The sequence below is a fragment of the Elephantulus edwardii genome, unplaced genomic scaffold (genome assembly GCF_000299155.1).
Source record: "Elephantulus edwardii isolate Elephantulus edwardi_28Jun2011 unplaced genomic scaffold, EleEdw1.0 scaffold00136, whole genome shotgun sequence".
Classification (NCBI taxonomy): domain Eukaryota; kingdom Metazoa; phylum Chordata; class Mammalia; order Macroscelidea; family Macroscelididae; genus Elephantulus; species Elephantulus edwardii.
In genome coordinates this window covers 9,413,030-9,428,880 of record NW_006399886.1, presented here as the reverse complement: position 1 = coordinate 9,428,880, position 15,851 = coordinate 9,413,030, and the positions used below count along the sequence as shown (strand labels likewise).

General features: G+C 36.2%; 1 protein-coding gene and 1 pseudogene across 1 annotated transcript in view; both read right to left on the bottom strand.

Annotated features, from left to right (window-relative positions):
• The window catches only part of LOC102862055 (ephrin type-A receptor 6-like), a 1,552,036-nt gene that overhangs the window by 276,510 nt on the left and 1,259,675 nt on the right, over positions 1–15,851 (bottom strand). The window contains 1 exon segment of the mRNA XM_006894142.1: positions 15,290–15,415. Coding sequence (XP_006894204.1) covers positions 15,290–15,415 — 126 coding nt within the window.
• LOC102863282 lies at positions 5,768–6,524 on the bottom strand (annotated as a pseudogene).

The window sequence follows — 15,851 nt, the reverse complement described above, 5'->3', positions numbered from 1 at the left end:
CAAGCCTGGAAGCAGGAGCGGCATCCACTTCCGAAAAGGCTTGCCTCCGGAAACTCCATGTATGAACAGTGCTCAGGCTGTTCGTTCATAGGATTGCTATGAGTCGTCTACGACTCGACGGCATTAAGCAACAACAACAACAACAACAACAACAATGTGTCAGTCCATCTCATTGAGGTATTGCCGTTTGTTTGTGGGTTTTCCCCCTGATCTTTTTTATTCTTGTAGTCCGTGATGAATTTCATATTCTTTGTCAACACAATTTAAAGGCATCAATTCTTCTTTAGTCTTCCTAATTTATTAACTTTTATATTTATGCTAAATTGTTAAAATATATCATGGCTTGTGGAAGGTACAATTTGGCCTTTAAAATGATATCCTTGCTCTTTAGCACTTCACTTTATTTTTTTTTTAATTGTAACTTTAGTGAAAGTTTAAAGATAGGATGAGCTTTTTATTCAATCATTGATTCTTCTGTTCCCCTCCCTCAATATCTGTCACAAAAGGACAAATAGCATTTCATTTTAAAGATCTTTCATTATAGCTAAACCTCCAGTGGGTTTCTGAGGCTGAAAATGACACAGAGGAGATAGGCCATTTTCTCCCTTGGAACTGCTAGTGCATCAACCACCAGAGAGGCTCGGATTTGGGGTGAATAGTACAGCTGCCTAAAGGCTATGCCACCAGTTCTCCCTCTAAATAGATAATTATTTTTAAAACTGCATTTGTGTGTGATCTGAACTTATGAAACATTAGGAAAATAAAAGAGTAATTTAGATTTACTCTAGAAGAAATACTTAAGGCCAAAGAAATTGAACATTTTTATACCAGTTCAAAAGATCTGGGGTATTTTACCTGCATCAATTAGTGTCAGTAAAGCAGGAGTGCCATTTTATCTATTGGAATTTACCAAACAGGTGAAGAGATTTCTCTTTAACTCCATATATATTGCTAACAATAAAAGCTATATCCAAAGATATACCTGATACTGTTGTTGTTGTGTACCATTGAATCAAAACCGACCCATAGTTGTCCCTCCAGTGATGTGCAGGAAGAGATTGCCCATCCTTTTCCTGTAGAGCACTTGGTGGGATTTGAACAACGTCCCTTTGGGATTGCAATGTTGCTTCTTGCAGTAGGCTACCAGAGCTCCCTTACCTCATCCTAAACTTAACTTGAAGACACTAGCCATATTGTAACATGAGTTTCTTGATCTTGAGTTTTATCCAAATTTAGCAAAGTAATATAAAGATAATAATAAATCTAAAAGTGTAAGTTTTGAAATAATTTTATTTATGATTAACTCCTACATGTAATGAAAGAAATAATTGATCATACATGAATCAATAGTTTAATTACTATTAGATACCAAAGAATAAAGTTTAAGAGAATTCTCATTCCTTGAAGCATTACGAAAAATGTCTTTGTTCAAATTACAAACTTAAACTAAGCATTCATATGATTACATGCTGATTTTGTTACTGGTTTCTTTATGTAAAAAATACCTGTGCAGATGATTTTTTAATAGTACATCTGAATCAATATAGATGTAATAATAATGAATATTTTCTAAGTTCTTCTGAAAAAGTTCTAGTCTACATGTTTTATACATGCAAACTCTTTTAAATGTCACAACCTTTGAGAATGACAATTAGACAATTAATTTAACAGTTACATGTATGAAGCTCTGAGCATTTAAACAACTTATTCAAAGACACACATTGAGTAGTAGGCAGAGTAGGTGAGCTCAGTAACCAGGTTTAAGGGTCTGAGTGCTTAACTATCCTAGGATAGCTCATAGTTTGGTTAGCTGGGTACTTAGTTGAGAGTTGAGTCTCCACTACTAATCTAGAAGACAATAAAAGAACACAATACATCTCCGTATCTTATTTTAAAAACTTACCCTGGAAAGGCATTATGGATTAGACACTATGTTGCTTTTAATGGTGTTTCTCTCTAAGAAGCTAGAAGTTTTCATGTTCCAACCCAAACCCAAATTCCCTATCACTGGTAAATCCCAAACCACGGTGATCCTACGTCAAATTTCCGAGACTGCAATCTAAATAGGAGGAGACTGTCTATTCTTCCAAAGAGCAGTTTATATATTTGAACTGCCAAGCTTTTGGTTATCAGCACAACACATTCCACCACAAGAACTCCTTTAAAGCCCATGTTGTTTTTGTTAGGTGCCATAGAGTCATAGACGACTCATAGAGGTCCTATGAACAAGAGGCCTGATCACTGTTCGTACATAGAGTTTTCGGAGGCAAGCCATTTCAAAGTGGATGCCACTCCTGCTTCCAGGTTAAAGCCCATAGAGTCTTCTAATTATATAAACAGGAAGAACTTATTAAAGAAACTCACTGAAAAAAACCATATTAGATTTTGATTATTCCATCTCCTAAATATCACTTTATGGCTTTATTTGGAAATAAGTTTATATTATTTTAATCTTTTGGAAGCAGACGTGGCATCCGCTTCCTAAACAACATGTCTCTGGAAACTCTATGAACTTTGCGAAATGACAATAGTTATAGAAAGGCGTCAGGTCTTTTGTTCACTGGGACACTAATGAGTCGTGCTCATTATGGCAATCAGCAACAACAACAATCTTTTCTTACAATGATTAAAAGAACAAAGCTTCAGCAGTTGAGAATTAAGAGGAAGGTATGAGAAACAGGACTGTTCATTTTTTGAATAAAAACTATGGAGAATGGGAATCTACCCTGAGAAAATTAGAACTGAGGCACAGATTTTCATACCTATGTCCATAGCAGCATTATCATTGCAAGAACATGGAAACAACTTTAATGTCCAACCACAATCAAATGACTTGAGAAATTGTGTTACATTCACACGATGGAATACTGTGAAGCACTCAGGAGCAATAATTTTTAAAATGTACTACATAATTTTGGAGGGACTGGAGAACATTATGCAGAGTGAACTCAGTCTCATAATGACAAACACTGCCTAAGACCATTATTGTAGAAATAGATATCTAGTAAAACGTCTATGAGGATTATTCAAGGGAGGAGGAGGATGGCAGCAGAGGGGTGAGCATGGGCAGGAGGGAAATCATAGGGTGGCACAATTTGGTGGGTGGAGGGAAAGATGGTTAAAGAAAATGGGAAAGATTCAGCAAGGATCTGGAAAAGATGGTAATGGTGGGCATAGTTCAATGATGATAAAGTTTATAAAATACAATTAATGGAAATAATTGTATGGAATGCAATGTGAATGGAGGATAGTGTGAAACACAATGTACACAAACTTTGTAAGCAAGTCAATATAAAATAAAAATTAAAAAACCCCCACAAAATTATGGAGTCTAGAATCAGAACATCATGAACACTCCCAAATGTATATAGTGAACATTCCTAAACATTCCTAAGCATTTTGCAAAAAGCTCTTTCATTTTCCATGTGATTTTAAATGCTTAGCTTTACCTCTGGCTTCAGAAATGTCTTATCATTACATACTCATTACATATGTGATGACACATCCATCATTTTGGTCTTCTGTATCATTCACTATCAAAATGAAAAAAAAATTCAAAATAAAGCAAACTTCTAGACAGGATATATTGACAAGATTTATTTGTTCTAACTTATATTGACTATTGCCAGTGAGATTTTAATTTTAATGAAGAAAAACATTTGTTCAATGAATCATACATGCAATATTTAATTAAACAACTGACTACTTTCCTGTTTGTTTTTCTCCCTCCCCCTGGCAAGCTACCACATCTCTTCTATGATGTTTATTTTGTTTTAAGTGCTCAATTTTGCTTCATACACTCTGCAAGACCTCTGTACACAGAACTATCTAAAGCTAACATTTTGCCACAGGGCTGCTTCCACTGTGCTTGGTTCTCCAAGGCAAAGGAATGAATGCATGCAGAGGCACGATTTTAACAGAGATGGTTCACCTTCCCATTCCTCTGATCATCTGTGACTCTGAGGCTCCGGGGAGCACTCAGACAGCTTTGTGGATATCAAGGTGGTTCTCCTAGGAGGAAGGGGCTTTCCTGCAGCACACTTTATGTTTTCAGTTAAGGTGAAAACAGACCAACAAAACAGCCTCAAGGCGACAATTATATTCAGGTGGAACTCAACTAATTTACCAAGCTGTGATCATTTTTTTCAAAATTTTTCTTCTGTGAGAAGGAAATGATTCTTGGGTGACTCGTTAGAAAGTAAGAAGCCTGGAGTGTATAGCATGTAATGTGTTGGGCTTCTAATCAAAAGGTCTGCATTTGAAACTCACCAGCTCCTTAGGGGCAAAGGATGATACAGTAAATTCCTGTAAGATTTTCAGCCTTAGAAACCCATGGACAAATTCTATTTTCTGAAGGGTTACTGTGAGTCAGAGTTGACTCATTGAATGGGAGCTGGTTTTTGCCACATTTTGTTTTTTAAAACAGTGATAATTTGAAATAAATAGCACATTTTTCAATGATACAGCATGAAAACCTCTAAGGAGTACTTAATTGGGAATTTAGACAGTTATAAAATCTAAGCTGTAGATTTGAAATATTCAAGATTATTCAAAACATACTATATAAAATGAATATGGTAATAAGAAGGGAGAGCTAAGGTGAAAGACTAACTTATTAAAATATTTGAAAACAAAAAATTAAAAAGGTTAAAAATTACATCTAGAGATTACTTATTTAAAGGCTATTTTAAAGTTTTTCTATTTTTTCAGGCAGAAAAAATAATAGTCTCTCTTTGTTAAATGTTCAAGAGTAAATGGATCCTGTAGGTGTGTAGTGTTTTGTTTATCATTATCTCATTTTATATAGCAAATAGAAATATAAGTGCTTATATGTCAAGTCCAAGTATAGGTTCCGTATTAGAAAGATCAAGTGTTCTGGGATTCCCATTCTTCTTAGAGTCAGCCACAGTTTCTTATGATCCACACAAATGTCTTTGCATAGTCAATGAAACACAGATATACATTCCTCTGGTAGTCCCTGCTTTCAGCTAAGATCCATCTAACATCAGCTACAATATCCCTAGTACCACGAGCCCTTCTAAACCTAGCCTGAACTTCCAGAAGTTCTCTGCTGATATGTTGTTCCAGTCATTTTTGGATAATCTTCAGTAGAATCTTACTTGTATGTGAAATCAATGATATTGTTCTATAGTTTTTACACTCTGTTGGGTCACCCTTCTTTGGGACGGGAACAATTATAGATCTCTTCCAGTCCATTGGCCAAGTGATTGTTCTCCAGATTTCTTGGCACAACTTGATGAGCACATCCAGGACAGCATCTGTTAGCTGAAATATGTCAATTGATATACCATCTATTCCTGGGACCTTATTTTTTACTATTTCCTTCAAAGCAGCCTGAACTTCTTCCTTCATCTCCATAGACTCTTGCTCATATGTTGTTTGAAATTCTTCTGTGTCTGCCAATTCCTTTCGATACAATGACTCAGTATATTCTTTCCATCTTTTTTTTTACTTTTAAGAATTTTAAAAGTTTAATGTGAAGTTAAAAATAAAAATAGAAGTCCACTTGTTTAATGTTGTACAAAAAAGTATGAATAGAACCAAAAGTAAATTAAACATTATCACATGTGTTTACAGCACTATTTAGTTACTCAACTTTACTGTTCAAATAATGGAAATTAAGGAGCACTGAGGGATCAGGAAAGAGGAAAACAATCCTTGTTGACCATGACCATGTTTCTTATTCTACACTGCTGATAGCTGTGCTCACAGAGATGGCTTCTTTTACTTCTCCAGTGTGCAGAATTCAGTTGTATATAAAATTGAACCTGCTCAAGAGCTGAGGGAGACTAGAAACAATGGGTCCATATCCTTCCTGGTGCCTTGTCATACAATTCAAACAATGGAGTAGCTACCAGCTTGTAATTTTTAGGAACAGCAAACAAGGCTTTCTCTTGACGTTGAAACAGAAACAACTTCTTATGTTCCTTAGGTTTTGTGATACGTGCAGCAATATATGGGTACTGAGGTGGTTCAAAATTTAGTCTCCACCAGTTACCGATGCAGTCATCAATGACCCAGTCTTGCAGGACTCCATTCTGACAACCTAGTATCTCTGTCATTAAGTGTTTTAGTCCTTCAACTTCATCTTCTCCTGGATTAAGTTCACCACCAGGTAATTTGAAGAAGGTTGTTCCCAGTTGTAGCAGTAACACATAGGTAGGCGGTGTTCATGTACAATCAGAACTCCTTCTACAGTTCTCCTCATTGCAATTCTATAAAATTCTTCCCTCCTGTGTTGAAATCTGGCTGCAGCAGAGCTGTCCTTTTCATATAGGGGCTCTTTTGTGCCAAAAGTGTAATTGTTAAGAGGGTATAGGTTGATGGTGCTCCAGGTTGAGGGGTTTAGTTTGCTGGATGTACTTGTTGCCAAATTGGTTGACGCCCCGGTGCCAACCGGCCTGCGGGCGATTGGGCAGCACCACGGACACATTGGCGAGCTTGGCCACTGGCGGCAAGAAGAAAGTAGGAGACAGGAAAAAGCTCCCCCTTGCCAGCAGCATTTATTTGCGACCCGCTCAGCGGCCACCACCTGCTATTAAGATAAGCACGCAAGAGGTGGTCTCCATCTTCTTTTAATAATTTCATATTCGTCCTAAAGCATCCCTGATGATAGCAACTCGAGGTTTGAATTTGTTCTTCAGTTCCTTGAGTTTAAGAAATGCTGAGCGAGTTCGGCCCTTTTGATTTTCTGACTCCAACTCCTTGCACACTTCATTGTAATTAATATTTTACTTTGTCATCCCACGCTGCCTTTTGAAATCTTTCTATTCAACTCTTTAGTATCTTGAATTCTTCCTTCTGCTTTGGCTTCTCGGTGTCCCAGTGCAATTTTCAGTCTCTTCTGACATCTATTTTGGTCTTCTCTTCCTCTTCTGTCTTTGCAAATGACCGTTTGCACTCTTCCTGGATGATACCCTTGATATCCTCCCACAACTCGTCTGGTCTTCGCTCATTAATGTGCAAGGCCTCAAACCTGTTCCTGAGATGGTTCTGAAATTAGGTGAGATAGACTCAAATTATTTTTATAACTTTCAGTATTTCTATATTTATGCATTGTGCATTCCATGTTCCGAGTATTAATGAATACTTGAATCAACTTTATCTCATTTTCAACTGTGTTACATCAGCAAGTGAAGGTCCTTACATTTTTATTCACAGTATAAAGGTTGGGTGTATTTTGAGAGTACACTTCTTTTTCAGTTGTGTTTTGAGTGCTTTCCAACTTAAAGGGCTTATGTTCTGACATTTGATAAGACAATATACTATTGCTTTTACAGTTTTCACTGGCTAGTTTTGCTAGCAGTACTTTTCCTGTTGCTTCTATAGTCTGTTAGTCTTAAAACCTCTACTGAAGCCTGTCCACCATGAATATCCTGCTAGCATTTTTAATACCAGTTATTTGTTGTTGTGTACTATAGAGTCAGAACCGACCTATAGCTGAACCTCCTGGTGGGTTTTGTTGTTGTTGTACATGCTGTTGAGTCACCTTCAACTCATAGCAACCATGTGTACAACACAGCCTTTAACCCTGCTCTATCCTGTGCCAATCGCACTGTCTCTGTCACACCTATCCCCATTACTCCAGTCATTGAATCAATGCGTCTCATCGAGGGTCTACCTCTCTTACACTGTCCCTCCACCCTCTAAAGCATGACTTGTCCCTCCTTGCAACATGTCCAAAGTATGTCAGACGAAGCTTCAGAATCCTTGCCTCCTAGGAGCAGACTGGTTTCACCCTCTCTAGGACAAACTTTTTTGTTCTTCTGGCAGTCAATGGTATATTCAACGCTCTTCTCCAGCACCAAAGCTCAAAGGCATTAATTTTCCTTCTTCCATCTTGAGTCACTGTCCAGCTTTCTGATGCATTGCAAGTAATTGGAAAGACCATGGAATATATCAGGCACTCCTTAGTTTCTAGACTGACATTGTCTCTCTTCAGTGTGTTAGAGAGGTCTCAGACAGCAGATTTCCCAATGTAATACGTCTTTTTAATATCCTGGCTGCTGGTACGAAGAGTGTTGATTGTGGAGACAAGCAAACTAAACTTGTTAATATTCTCAGTCTCTTCACCATCTATCATGATGCTGCCATTGCAGGAGATTGCCCAACTTTCTCTCATGGAGTAGGTGGTAGCCTTGAACCATGTGCCTTAGGGACTGCAGCACAGATTCTTGCCACTAGACCATCAGAGTTCCCTAATCTTAGTGCCATACTTATATCTCTGTAGCAAGACAATACAGTAAGAGAAACTGGCAGGTAAAAAGGAGGCATTTGTTACTTTTGGTTAACAAAGTAGAATCTATATACATTTATGACCTGTGTCACATCTTTGGAGCCATCTATACATTGTGGTGGTTGTTGTTGTTGTTAGGTGCCGTTGAGTTATAGATGACTCATAGCGACCCTATGAATGAACGGCCTGAGCACTGTTCATACATAGAGTTTCCGGAGGCAAGCCATTTCGGAAGTGGATGCCACTCCTGCTTCCAGGCTTGTTTTAGTAGGGAAGCTCCAGCAAGTACTGTCTACCATGAGTAACCATTACCACGTTTGGCACATACACATTAGGGAAAAAACCCTCATTGCCATTGAGTTTAGTTCAATGGATAGTAATTCCAAAGGACGGAGTGGAACTATCTCACAGGATGTCAAGGCTGTAATTGTTAAGGAAGATGGATATCTTTCTCACAGAGTGACTGACAAGTTTGAATTATCAGCCTTTTAATTAGCAGCTAAAAGCTTAACAACTGCTCCATTACAGTTCTTTAAAATGACTAGTCACACGTATATATGTTGTTGCATGATGTCTAGTCAGTTTTAATTCATATCAACCCCATATAATAGAGTAGAATTTGTCTGTGGGATGTCTCAAGCTGGAAGAGGTGCAGATTGTTGCCAGATTTTCTTACTGCAGAGTAACTAGCAATTTGAACCTCCGATCTTTCAGTTAAGGAATCAGTTGTTTAACTACTGTATCAGCTGAGCTCTTTCACATTTCTGTAGGAACTCTTAGACTCATAAGGATGCTATAGCTTTAAATTTCATAAACTGAATGATACCTGAAGGTTTAGATTATATCTTCAATTTTGTATATGCTCATATCTTGATTTCTCCTGTTTCATGTAATATCTTTGAGTTATCTTTGAGTTTAAAGTTTTTTCCTAACATTTGTATATATATCTCTGTAAGTAAGCCAAGGCTCCAAAAGGATGATGAACATGCTTTTTGTTTGTTTGTTTTTATAAGCCACTGCCTTTAAACAATAAATTAAGTAGACAGAACTCAATCTTGCAGTTAGGAGGTTTTTCTCTCTCAGTGTGCTTTAAAGCTATCAGTACATTCAAACTAGCATTTAAAAATAATTTTTTAAAGCCTATAAAAGCCCTCACACTGTTTAAAGCGGTATGACTAGAAATGTGATCACACCTATTTCCTGTGCTTCCTTTGGATAGACGCGTGTGTTCATCATTCCATCAGTGACCTTATCTCCTCTAGGTCTCTCCTGATCCTGAAATAGCAATAATCTTGGTCTTCTGTCCGGGCCTGCCTCAGCGTCTCCTTCCTGATTTTTAATAGTTGCAGTACTGCAGGGTTTACTTCTGATGCCCTCAGCTGTACAAACTTTAGAAAAAAAAGAGTTCTCCAGGGAGAACTGTGCAGATGGGTATTGAGGAAGGACGGTTGTGGCTAGAAAGCAAATAAGTGACAAGATATAAAGAATCCTGAGAGTTTGTATTTAGGGGAAGGATTTCCTTTTCACCTTAGTATAACACTTTGAGTCATTTATATGTTTAGGGTTTTTGTTTTGTTTTGTTTTATTTTGTGAGGGTTTGGTGGTTGTTGTTTGTTATATATTGTGTTTTTTTTAAAATTTATACATTTAATGAAGTTTTCTATACTCGTTTTATTATATTTTTATTTAATTTGGAAACAGACACACACACACACTTTTCCAGGATAACTGGCAGCAGAAATTCTTACGTGCAGAAATGTAGAAAATATGCTTCCTTCCTTGAAATACTATTTTATCCTTTGAAGATCTCTCCTTTAAAACTTGCCGTATCTTATTTGTTTTACATATGCATCATAATAACAATATTTTATAAAGCATAAGATAAAGTAAATTATTAGAAACAGTGGCATAGTGGCAAGAAACTGCGCTGCAACCACAAAGGCACACAGTTTGAATCTGCTGGCTGCTCCATGGAAGAAAGATGGACAATCTCTTCCATGCAATTAACTACTTCTGAAAACCTGCCAAAGGTCAGCGATGGTTGGTTCTGACTTGAAGGTACACTACCACAACAGGAAGTATAATAAAAAACAGGAAATATATATAAAAAAATACACAAAGAGTTACCATGACTGGAAGAATTGTAGTCCATAGTAACTATTTTGTCATATATGATTAATTTTGAAATCTCAAATCACAGATTTAAGGGTTACTGCCTATTCAGACCATCTGAATATATGAAGAAATGAAATACTCTCCTTTGAGTTTTCTTAACTGCAATTTGATTTCATTTAAAAGAATACTTTGCTAGTGTTGATTCCATTTGGTATATTTAATTCCAGTCAATTTTCTTTAACTATTTGTATATTCCTTTAAAGTTTTCCTACTAGTCTTACTTATTTATATTACTGCTTTCTTCTATCCTCAGTATGCACCAAAACTTGATGATATGTCATTAGATTCTAGATTTTTTTAAACTCAGTTTTATAATTTTTAATGTTTTAGACCACATGTCTGATGTATATGTGTGTATGTGTGTTACTGTATAATAATGTATGGGATATAATCTCTAACTCCATTTCAGCTATGATTTTACATGAAACAAAGACAAAATAGTGATAACAATTTCTAATAAGTTGTGAAAATATGAGGTCAGGATTGTAAGTACATTATTACAGAAATAATGGGGTTGGATATATTGTTGGTTTATAGAAAATAATTTTTAATTCATTTCCTACTATGAGTAGTCAGGAGATTAAAACAAGGATATGGAAATGTTTGGAAACTTTATGAAAAGACTGATCTAAAACTCTCCAGAGGGTAAATAAATGCTTTACATTCCACATGTGTCCATATTTATCCTAAAATATGATTCAGAGTTACCAAAGAGAAAGTGTCAAGGGATTGCCAAAGCAATAAGGTAAAGACAGACATCGCCTCTTTACCATTTTCTTTGAACCTAACACAAATCAAATAACTCAGATAAGTTCAGATAAAAATACTAAAAATAATACTATATTTAAAGCAAATTGAGATATTTCCACAATAATTCCACAGCAAATAAAGAACTGAAGAAATTAGCCACAAAGGATGTATTAGGGAAAGTTTAACCTCAATTTTTTTTTTCGCAACCTATTGATTTCTAACACTCAAATGCTACATGTTTAGTAAGGTATTTTGTGGTGTTCCTCCCCACACCCCCAGACTTTACCTATAATTGAGCTGGTTAGGTCAAGGAATATGTTTGAGTTTGGATTTAGAATTTTCTGCTTTAACACACCATACACAAATAGATACACATACACAAACAAACAAGTGCACCTACTCTATAGGATTTCTGGAGGTACAATGGAGTGAGAAAGGATCTGTTCAGCAAAAGACTTAAAGTTCAAATCTACTAGCTGCTCTGTGGGAGACAGGTGAGGTATTCTGATCTTTTAAATGTACAACTTTGGAAAGCCAAAGTGGCATATGTCTACTCTATCATATATGTTTGTTGTGAATTAAAATTGGCTTCACTGCAGTGGGTTTTTCTATATAGGAACTCTGGTGGCTTAGGGGTAAGGAATTGCCCCAATCAACCCAAAGGCATGCAGTTTGAAGGCACCAGCCGATTTCCAGGATAAATATGAGTAATCTCCTCTAATGCGATTAACTGCCTCTGAAAACCCTCTAGAGAATAAGTTGGGTTAGTTTCAGTTTGATGACACACAACAAAAACAAATGTGTCTATATAAACTATATATTTTGGTATACATGCTATTTTTTATGAAAAAAATCAAATGTACTACAATTGACAAATATTTTTATTGGAAAAAATTTATTGATCCTCAATCCTAAAACAGTATTTTATGAGTATTTATCATATAAAGGAAAGCTTTAAATTTTAAATTAAGTCTAATTTTAGAAGTATAGTATTTTTTTAGAAATTATAATATTTGATTTTTTTAATAAACTTAAGATCATATGATGCCATCATTATTTCTGTGAAGTGCAAGTGAAAGCAAAATGATTGAAATTTTAATATTTACTACATAATTATTAAGGGAGTTTTGGTGGCCTACTGACAAGGAGCAGCACTGTAATCCCAAAGGCATGTAGTTTGAGACCACCAGATGCTCCCTGGGAGAAGGATGGACAATCTCCTCTTCTCAATTAAACTGTCTCTGAAAACCCACTGGAGGGTCAGCTATGGGTTGGTTCCAACTCAATGGTAAACATCACCATTATTATTGTGTAATTTTATTTCTTTTTGTTACGCTAGCTCCCTAGTTTTGTTTGAGTGTGCTTCTTTCCCTCATTTAGCTGTTCAGTGGGGATTGACTCATAGCTGACCTTCTAGTGGGTTTGCAGAGGCTGTAAACTGCACTGGAGCAGATTGCCCATCTTTCTCCTGGGAAGCAGCTGGTAGACTCAACCCACCCACCTTTGGGTTGGCAGTACAGTTCCTTACCCATAGGCCACCAGAGGTCCCCTGTGTGTTGTGGTGTTTGTTGTTGGGTGCTGTTGTGTCAAATGTGGCCCCATGAACAAAAAATCTGAAGCCTGCTCTATCCTGTGCCTTTTTTACATTTCCTGGCATACAAACAATTGACTTCCAATCTTGGATCTACCACAACACTTCTATAACTATCCTCTTCCTTTAGTGTTCATAGAGTTTTCACAAGCCTACTAGGAAACAGATGGCCTATGGTACAAGTCAGAAGAGGAAATGCTTGCTTCTTTTTAAATGATGCCCTATGCCTGAAGGGTCATCAGTCCAGTTGTTAGATGGCATAGAAATACTTTCTTCTTAAAATCATAAACGTAATAAAAACACCTCATGATGACTGCTTCATTCTTTTCACAAAATTATAAAGGCAGTTCTGGGGGGAATAATCTGTAGTTGAGAGAGGGGATAAAAATTGCTTTTGAAATAGTAAGTAACTATTAGTGAAAAGTACAGAGATAGTGACAAGAGATCACTTCTCAGATGACATAAGTCAGGAAAAGTGAGTTAATTTCACTTTGAAGAAACAGGAACAAGTTTAGATCTATAAATTTTTTATGAAGCAATTTTCTTCACCTGGTTTGTGTGTAAGTCATTAAAACCCAAACTGAGTTTTCTCCCTTATGCAAGCTAGAGGCAAATTTGACTTAAAGCCTAGAAAAACAGAGTGCCAGAGGGTTCTTATAGATCCCCCTCTTTTAGATTCTGTATTTTCCTTGCTTCTATCCTTCTAAATGACTTGATGGGAAGGGCTATTTTTTTAGAAATTATGTTGAGTAATTCAAGTCAGTAGTAAACTTCCTAAGCTCTAGTGGCCTAGTTCATAGGGGGTTTCACTGTAACTCAAAGGTGGTATCTATCTGGTGGTTCAAATCCACCAACTGCTTTAAGGTAAAAAAGAAGGGAAATCTTTTCCCTGTGATTTACAACCACGGAAACCCTCTGGAGAGTCTGCAGTGAGTTTGAGAGCAAACTTCATAATGTCATTTCCACCAAAATATAAACCCACCACGATTTACAATCAAATGTTATGTGCTAAGCCATTAAATTACAAGTCTCAATAACAATTCTTGTCTTATCTATTGTGAGTGCTATTCTAGAGGGCTAATCCATAGAAAATTGTGCTGCTAACCCATGGTTGGCCCCTCTCTCATAGTTTAAATTGACTGTGGTTCCATAGGAGAAAGATGGGCAATCTCTTAGCATTCAATTTATAGTCTCAGAGACTCAATGGAGGAACAATTCTGACTGGACATAATGACACAAAGTTAACAGAGAGTTTGCTTTTTATAGCTTTTCCTTTCCTGACCTGTGCAGAGATGCAAAGAACAAAAGCAAAGGCTATAACAAAATTCTTATGAAATTAATATGTAAAATATGTAGCATTATTCTGTTTAGAGTGACAACTTCTGCTATTTTTTTCAAATTCACGTAATTTGAGTTTCTACTGTATCAGCCATATTGTTTATCATCAAACATCCACTCACAATAACAAGCTAATGATAAAATTAAATGTGATAAGGAAATTTTGCTTTAACTTTCTGTTCATTTAATTAAGTAGATAAGATAAATGCAAAAGAAACATTGACCTTAGGCATCATTGGTATAATTTTGCTAAACAAAACAAGAAATATATAGTCTGGATTCTTTTTTGCAAGTTTTCCCCCCAAATATTTCCATAAATAGCATTATTTTAATTATTATAGAAATGCAATTGTATCCGGGATTATCTGCATATTTTTTGCACTTAATCTATAAACCAATGATTAACTATACTGTGCTTTACTAAGCATTGCATGAGTCTTTCCTTTTCACGTCTCTACAGGAATCAATTTCTTCTATTTTGCCAAGGAAAACACGAAATAGATAAGAGGGTTTACATCTTTAATCCAATGGAACAAGGCTGCTGGACTGTCCACTATTAGAGGAAGCAACAATTTGTGCTTAAAATGACACTGTACATAATCTACAAAGTAAGTTATTAAATTTTGAAAGTCTATTTACAAATGTTTGTAATCTTCTATTTTGTTTCTGTCATTGGTTAAGTACAGCTTTGGTCAGAACGTTATTTTTATAGGGAGAACTATGCATCAATTATCTCCCCCCCCAAATCATTTTTTTAAGCGAAATAGAACATCGATGAATTCTCTACGTATTTATCCAGATATTCTGTCACCAACATTCACCAGCTTTTTCCTCCTTACTTCAGGAAAATTCTAAATGGCAAAGGAGCTCAAACCCATTCTTGTTTCACCCTTGAATTACTAATGTGATATCTGAAGCTTCTCTTCTTACTCTGTAAAAACTTTCCAGACAATATGGCAGTAGTATGACAATTTAGTGACTAGGCCACTCTGAAACTCTCCCCCCTAATGTATGCTGCTGTCACAGTATAAAGTATCATAAATATCATTCTTGTATTTAAAAATAAGTCACTTTTACTTTTCCAAATGCATTTTATATTCTAGTATTGCAGGCCTACCACCCCTTCAAATAGTGTCACAGCTAGATATGATAGTAGAAAATTCTCCTGGAATACCTACCAGTAGGGATCCTGGGGGGCAAGGATCCTCCCCTTGGCACTGGATGTGGGGCCTGGATGCTATTTAGAAATCCTGCCCGCAGGAAGCTGGGACAGAATGTTTCTACTCCAATAGTTGGGAAGGATCCTTTTCAGAGAAAAAGAAAAAAAATATACATTAATCAAAGTCTTCTTTGAGGACGAGTTGTTGGAAGACAACAGAAAATCAATAGACATCATGCCTGGTAAGGAAATGATGAAAAAAAAATTAATGCAGTGCTTTTTATTCATAAAATTTTAGTTCCTTAAAAAGAAGGCTACTCCTAAATAGCTAGAATTAAAGGTTTAGAAGCAATAGATGGCTATGATAACATTTATAAATCTATATTTATGAGATAAAGTACTCACATAGGATAAAAGGGGCTACATACATCAACCTTTGATGCTTCCTTGCAGAATTCTTTTCCTCAGGTATTAGAGACTTTGGAGAGTAGCCCCAAGTAAATTCTGAGATGTACTCTACACCAAAGCCTATAGCACTTTCCTACAGGCTTATTTATGTTGGTGCTTAAAATAAGTAAAGA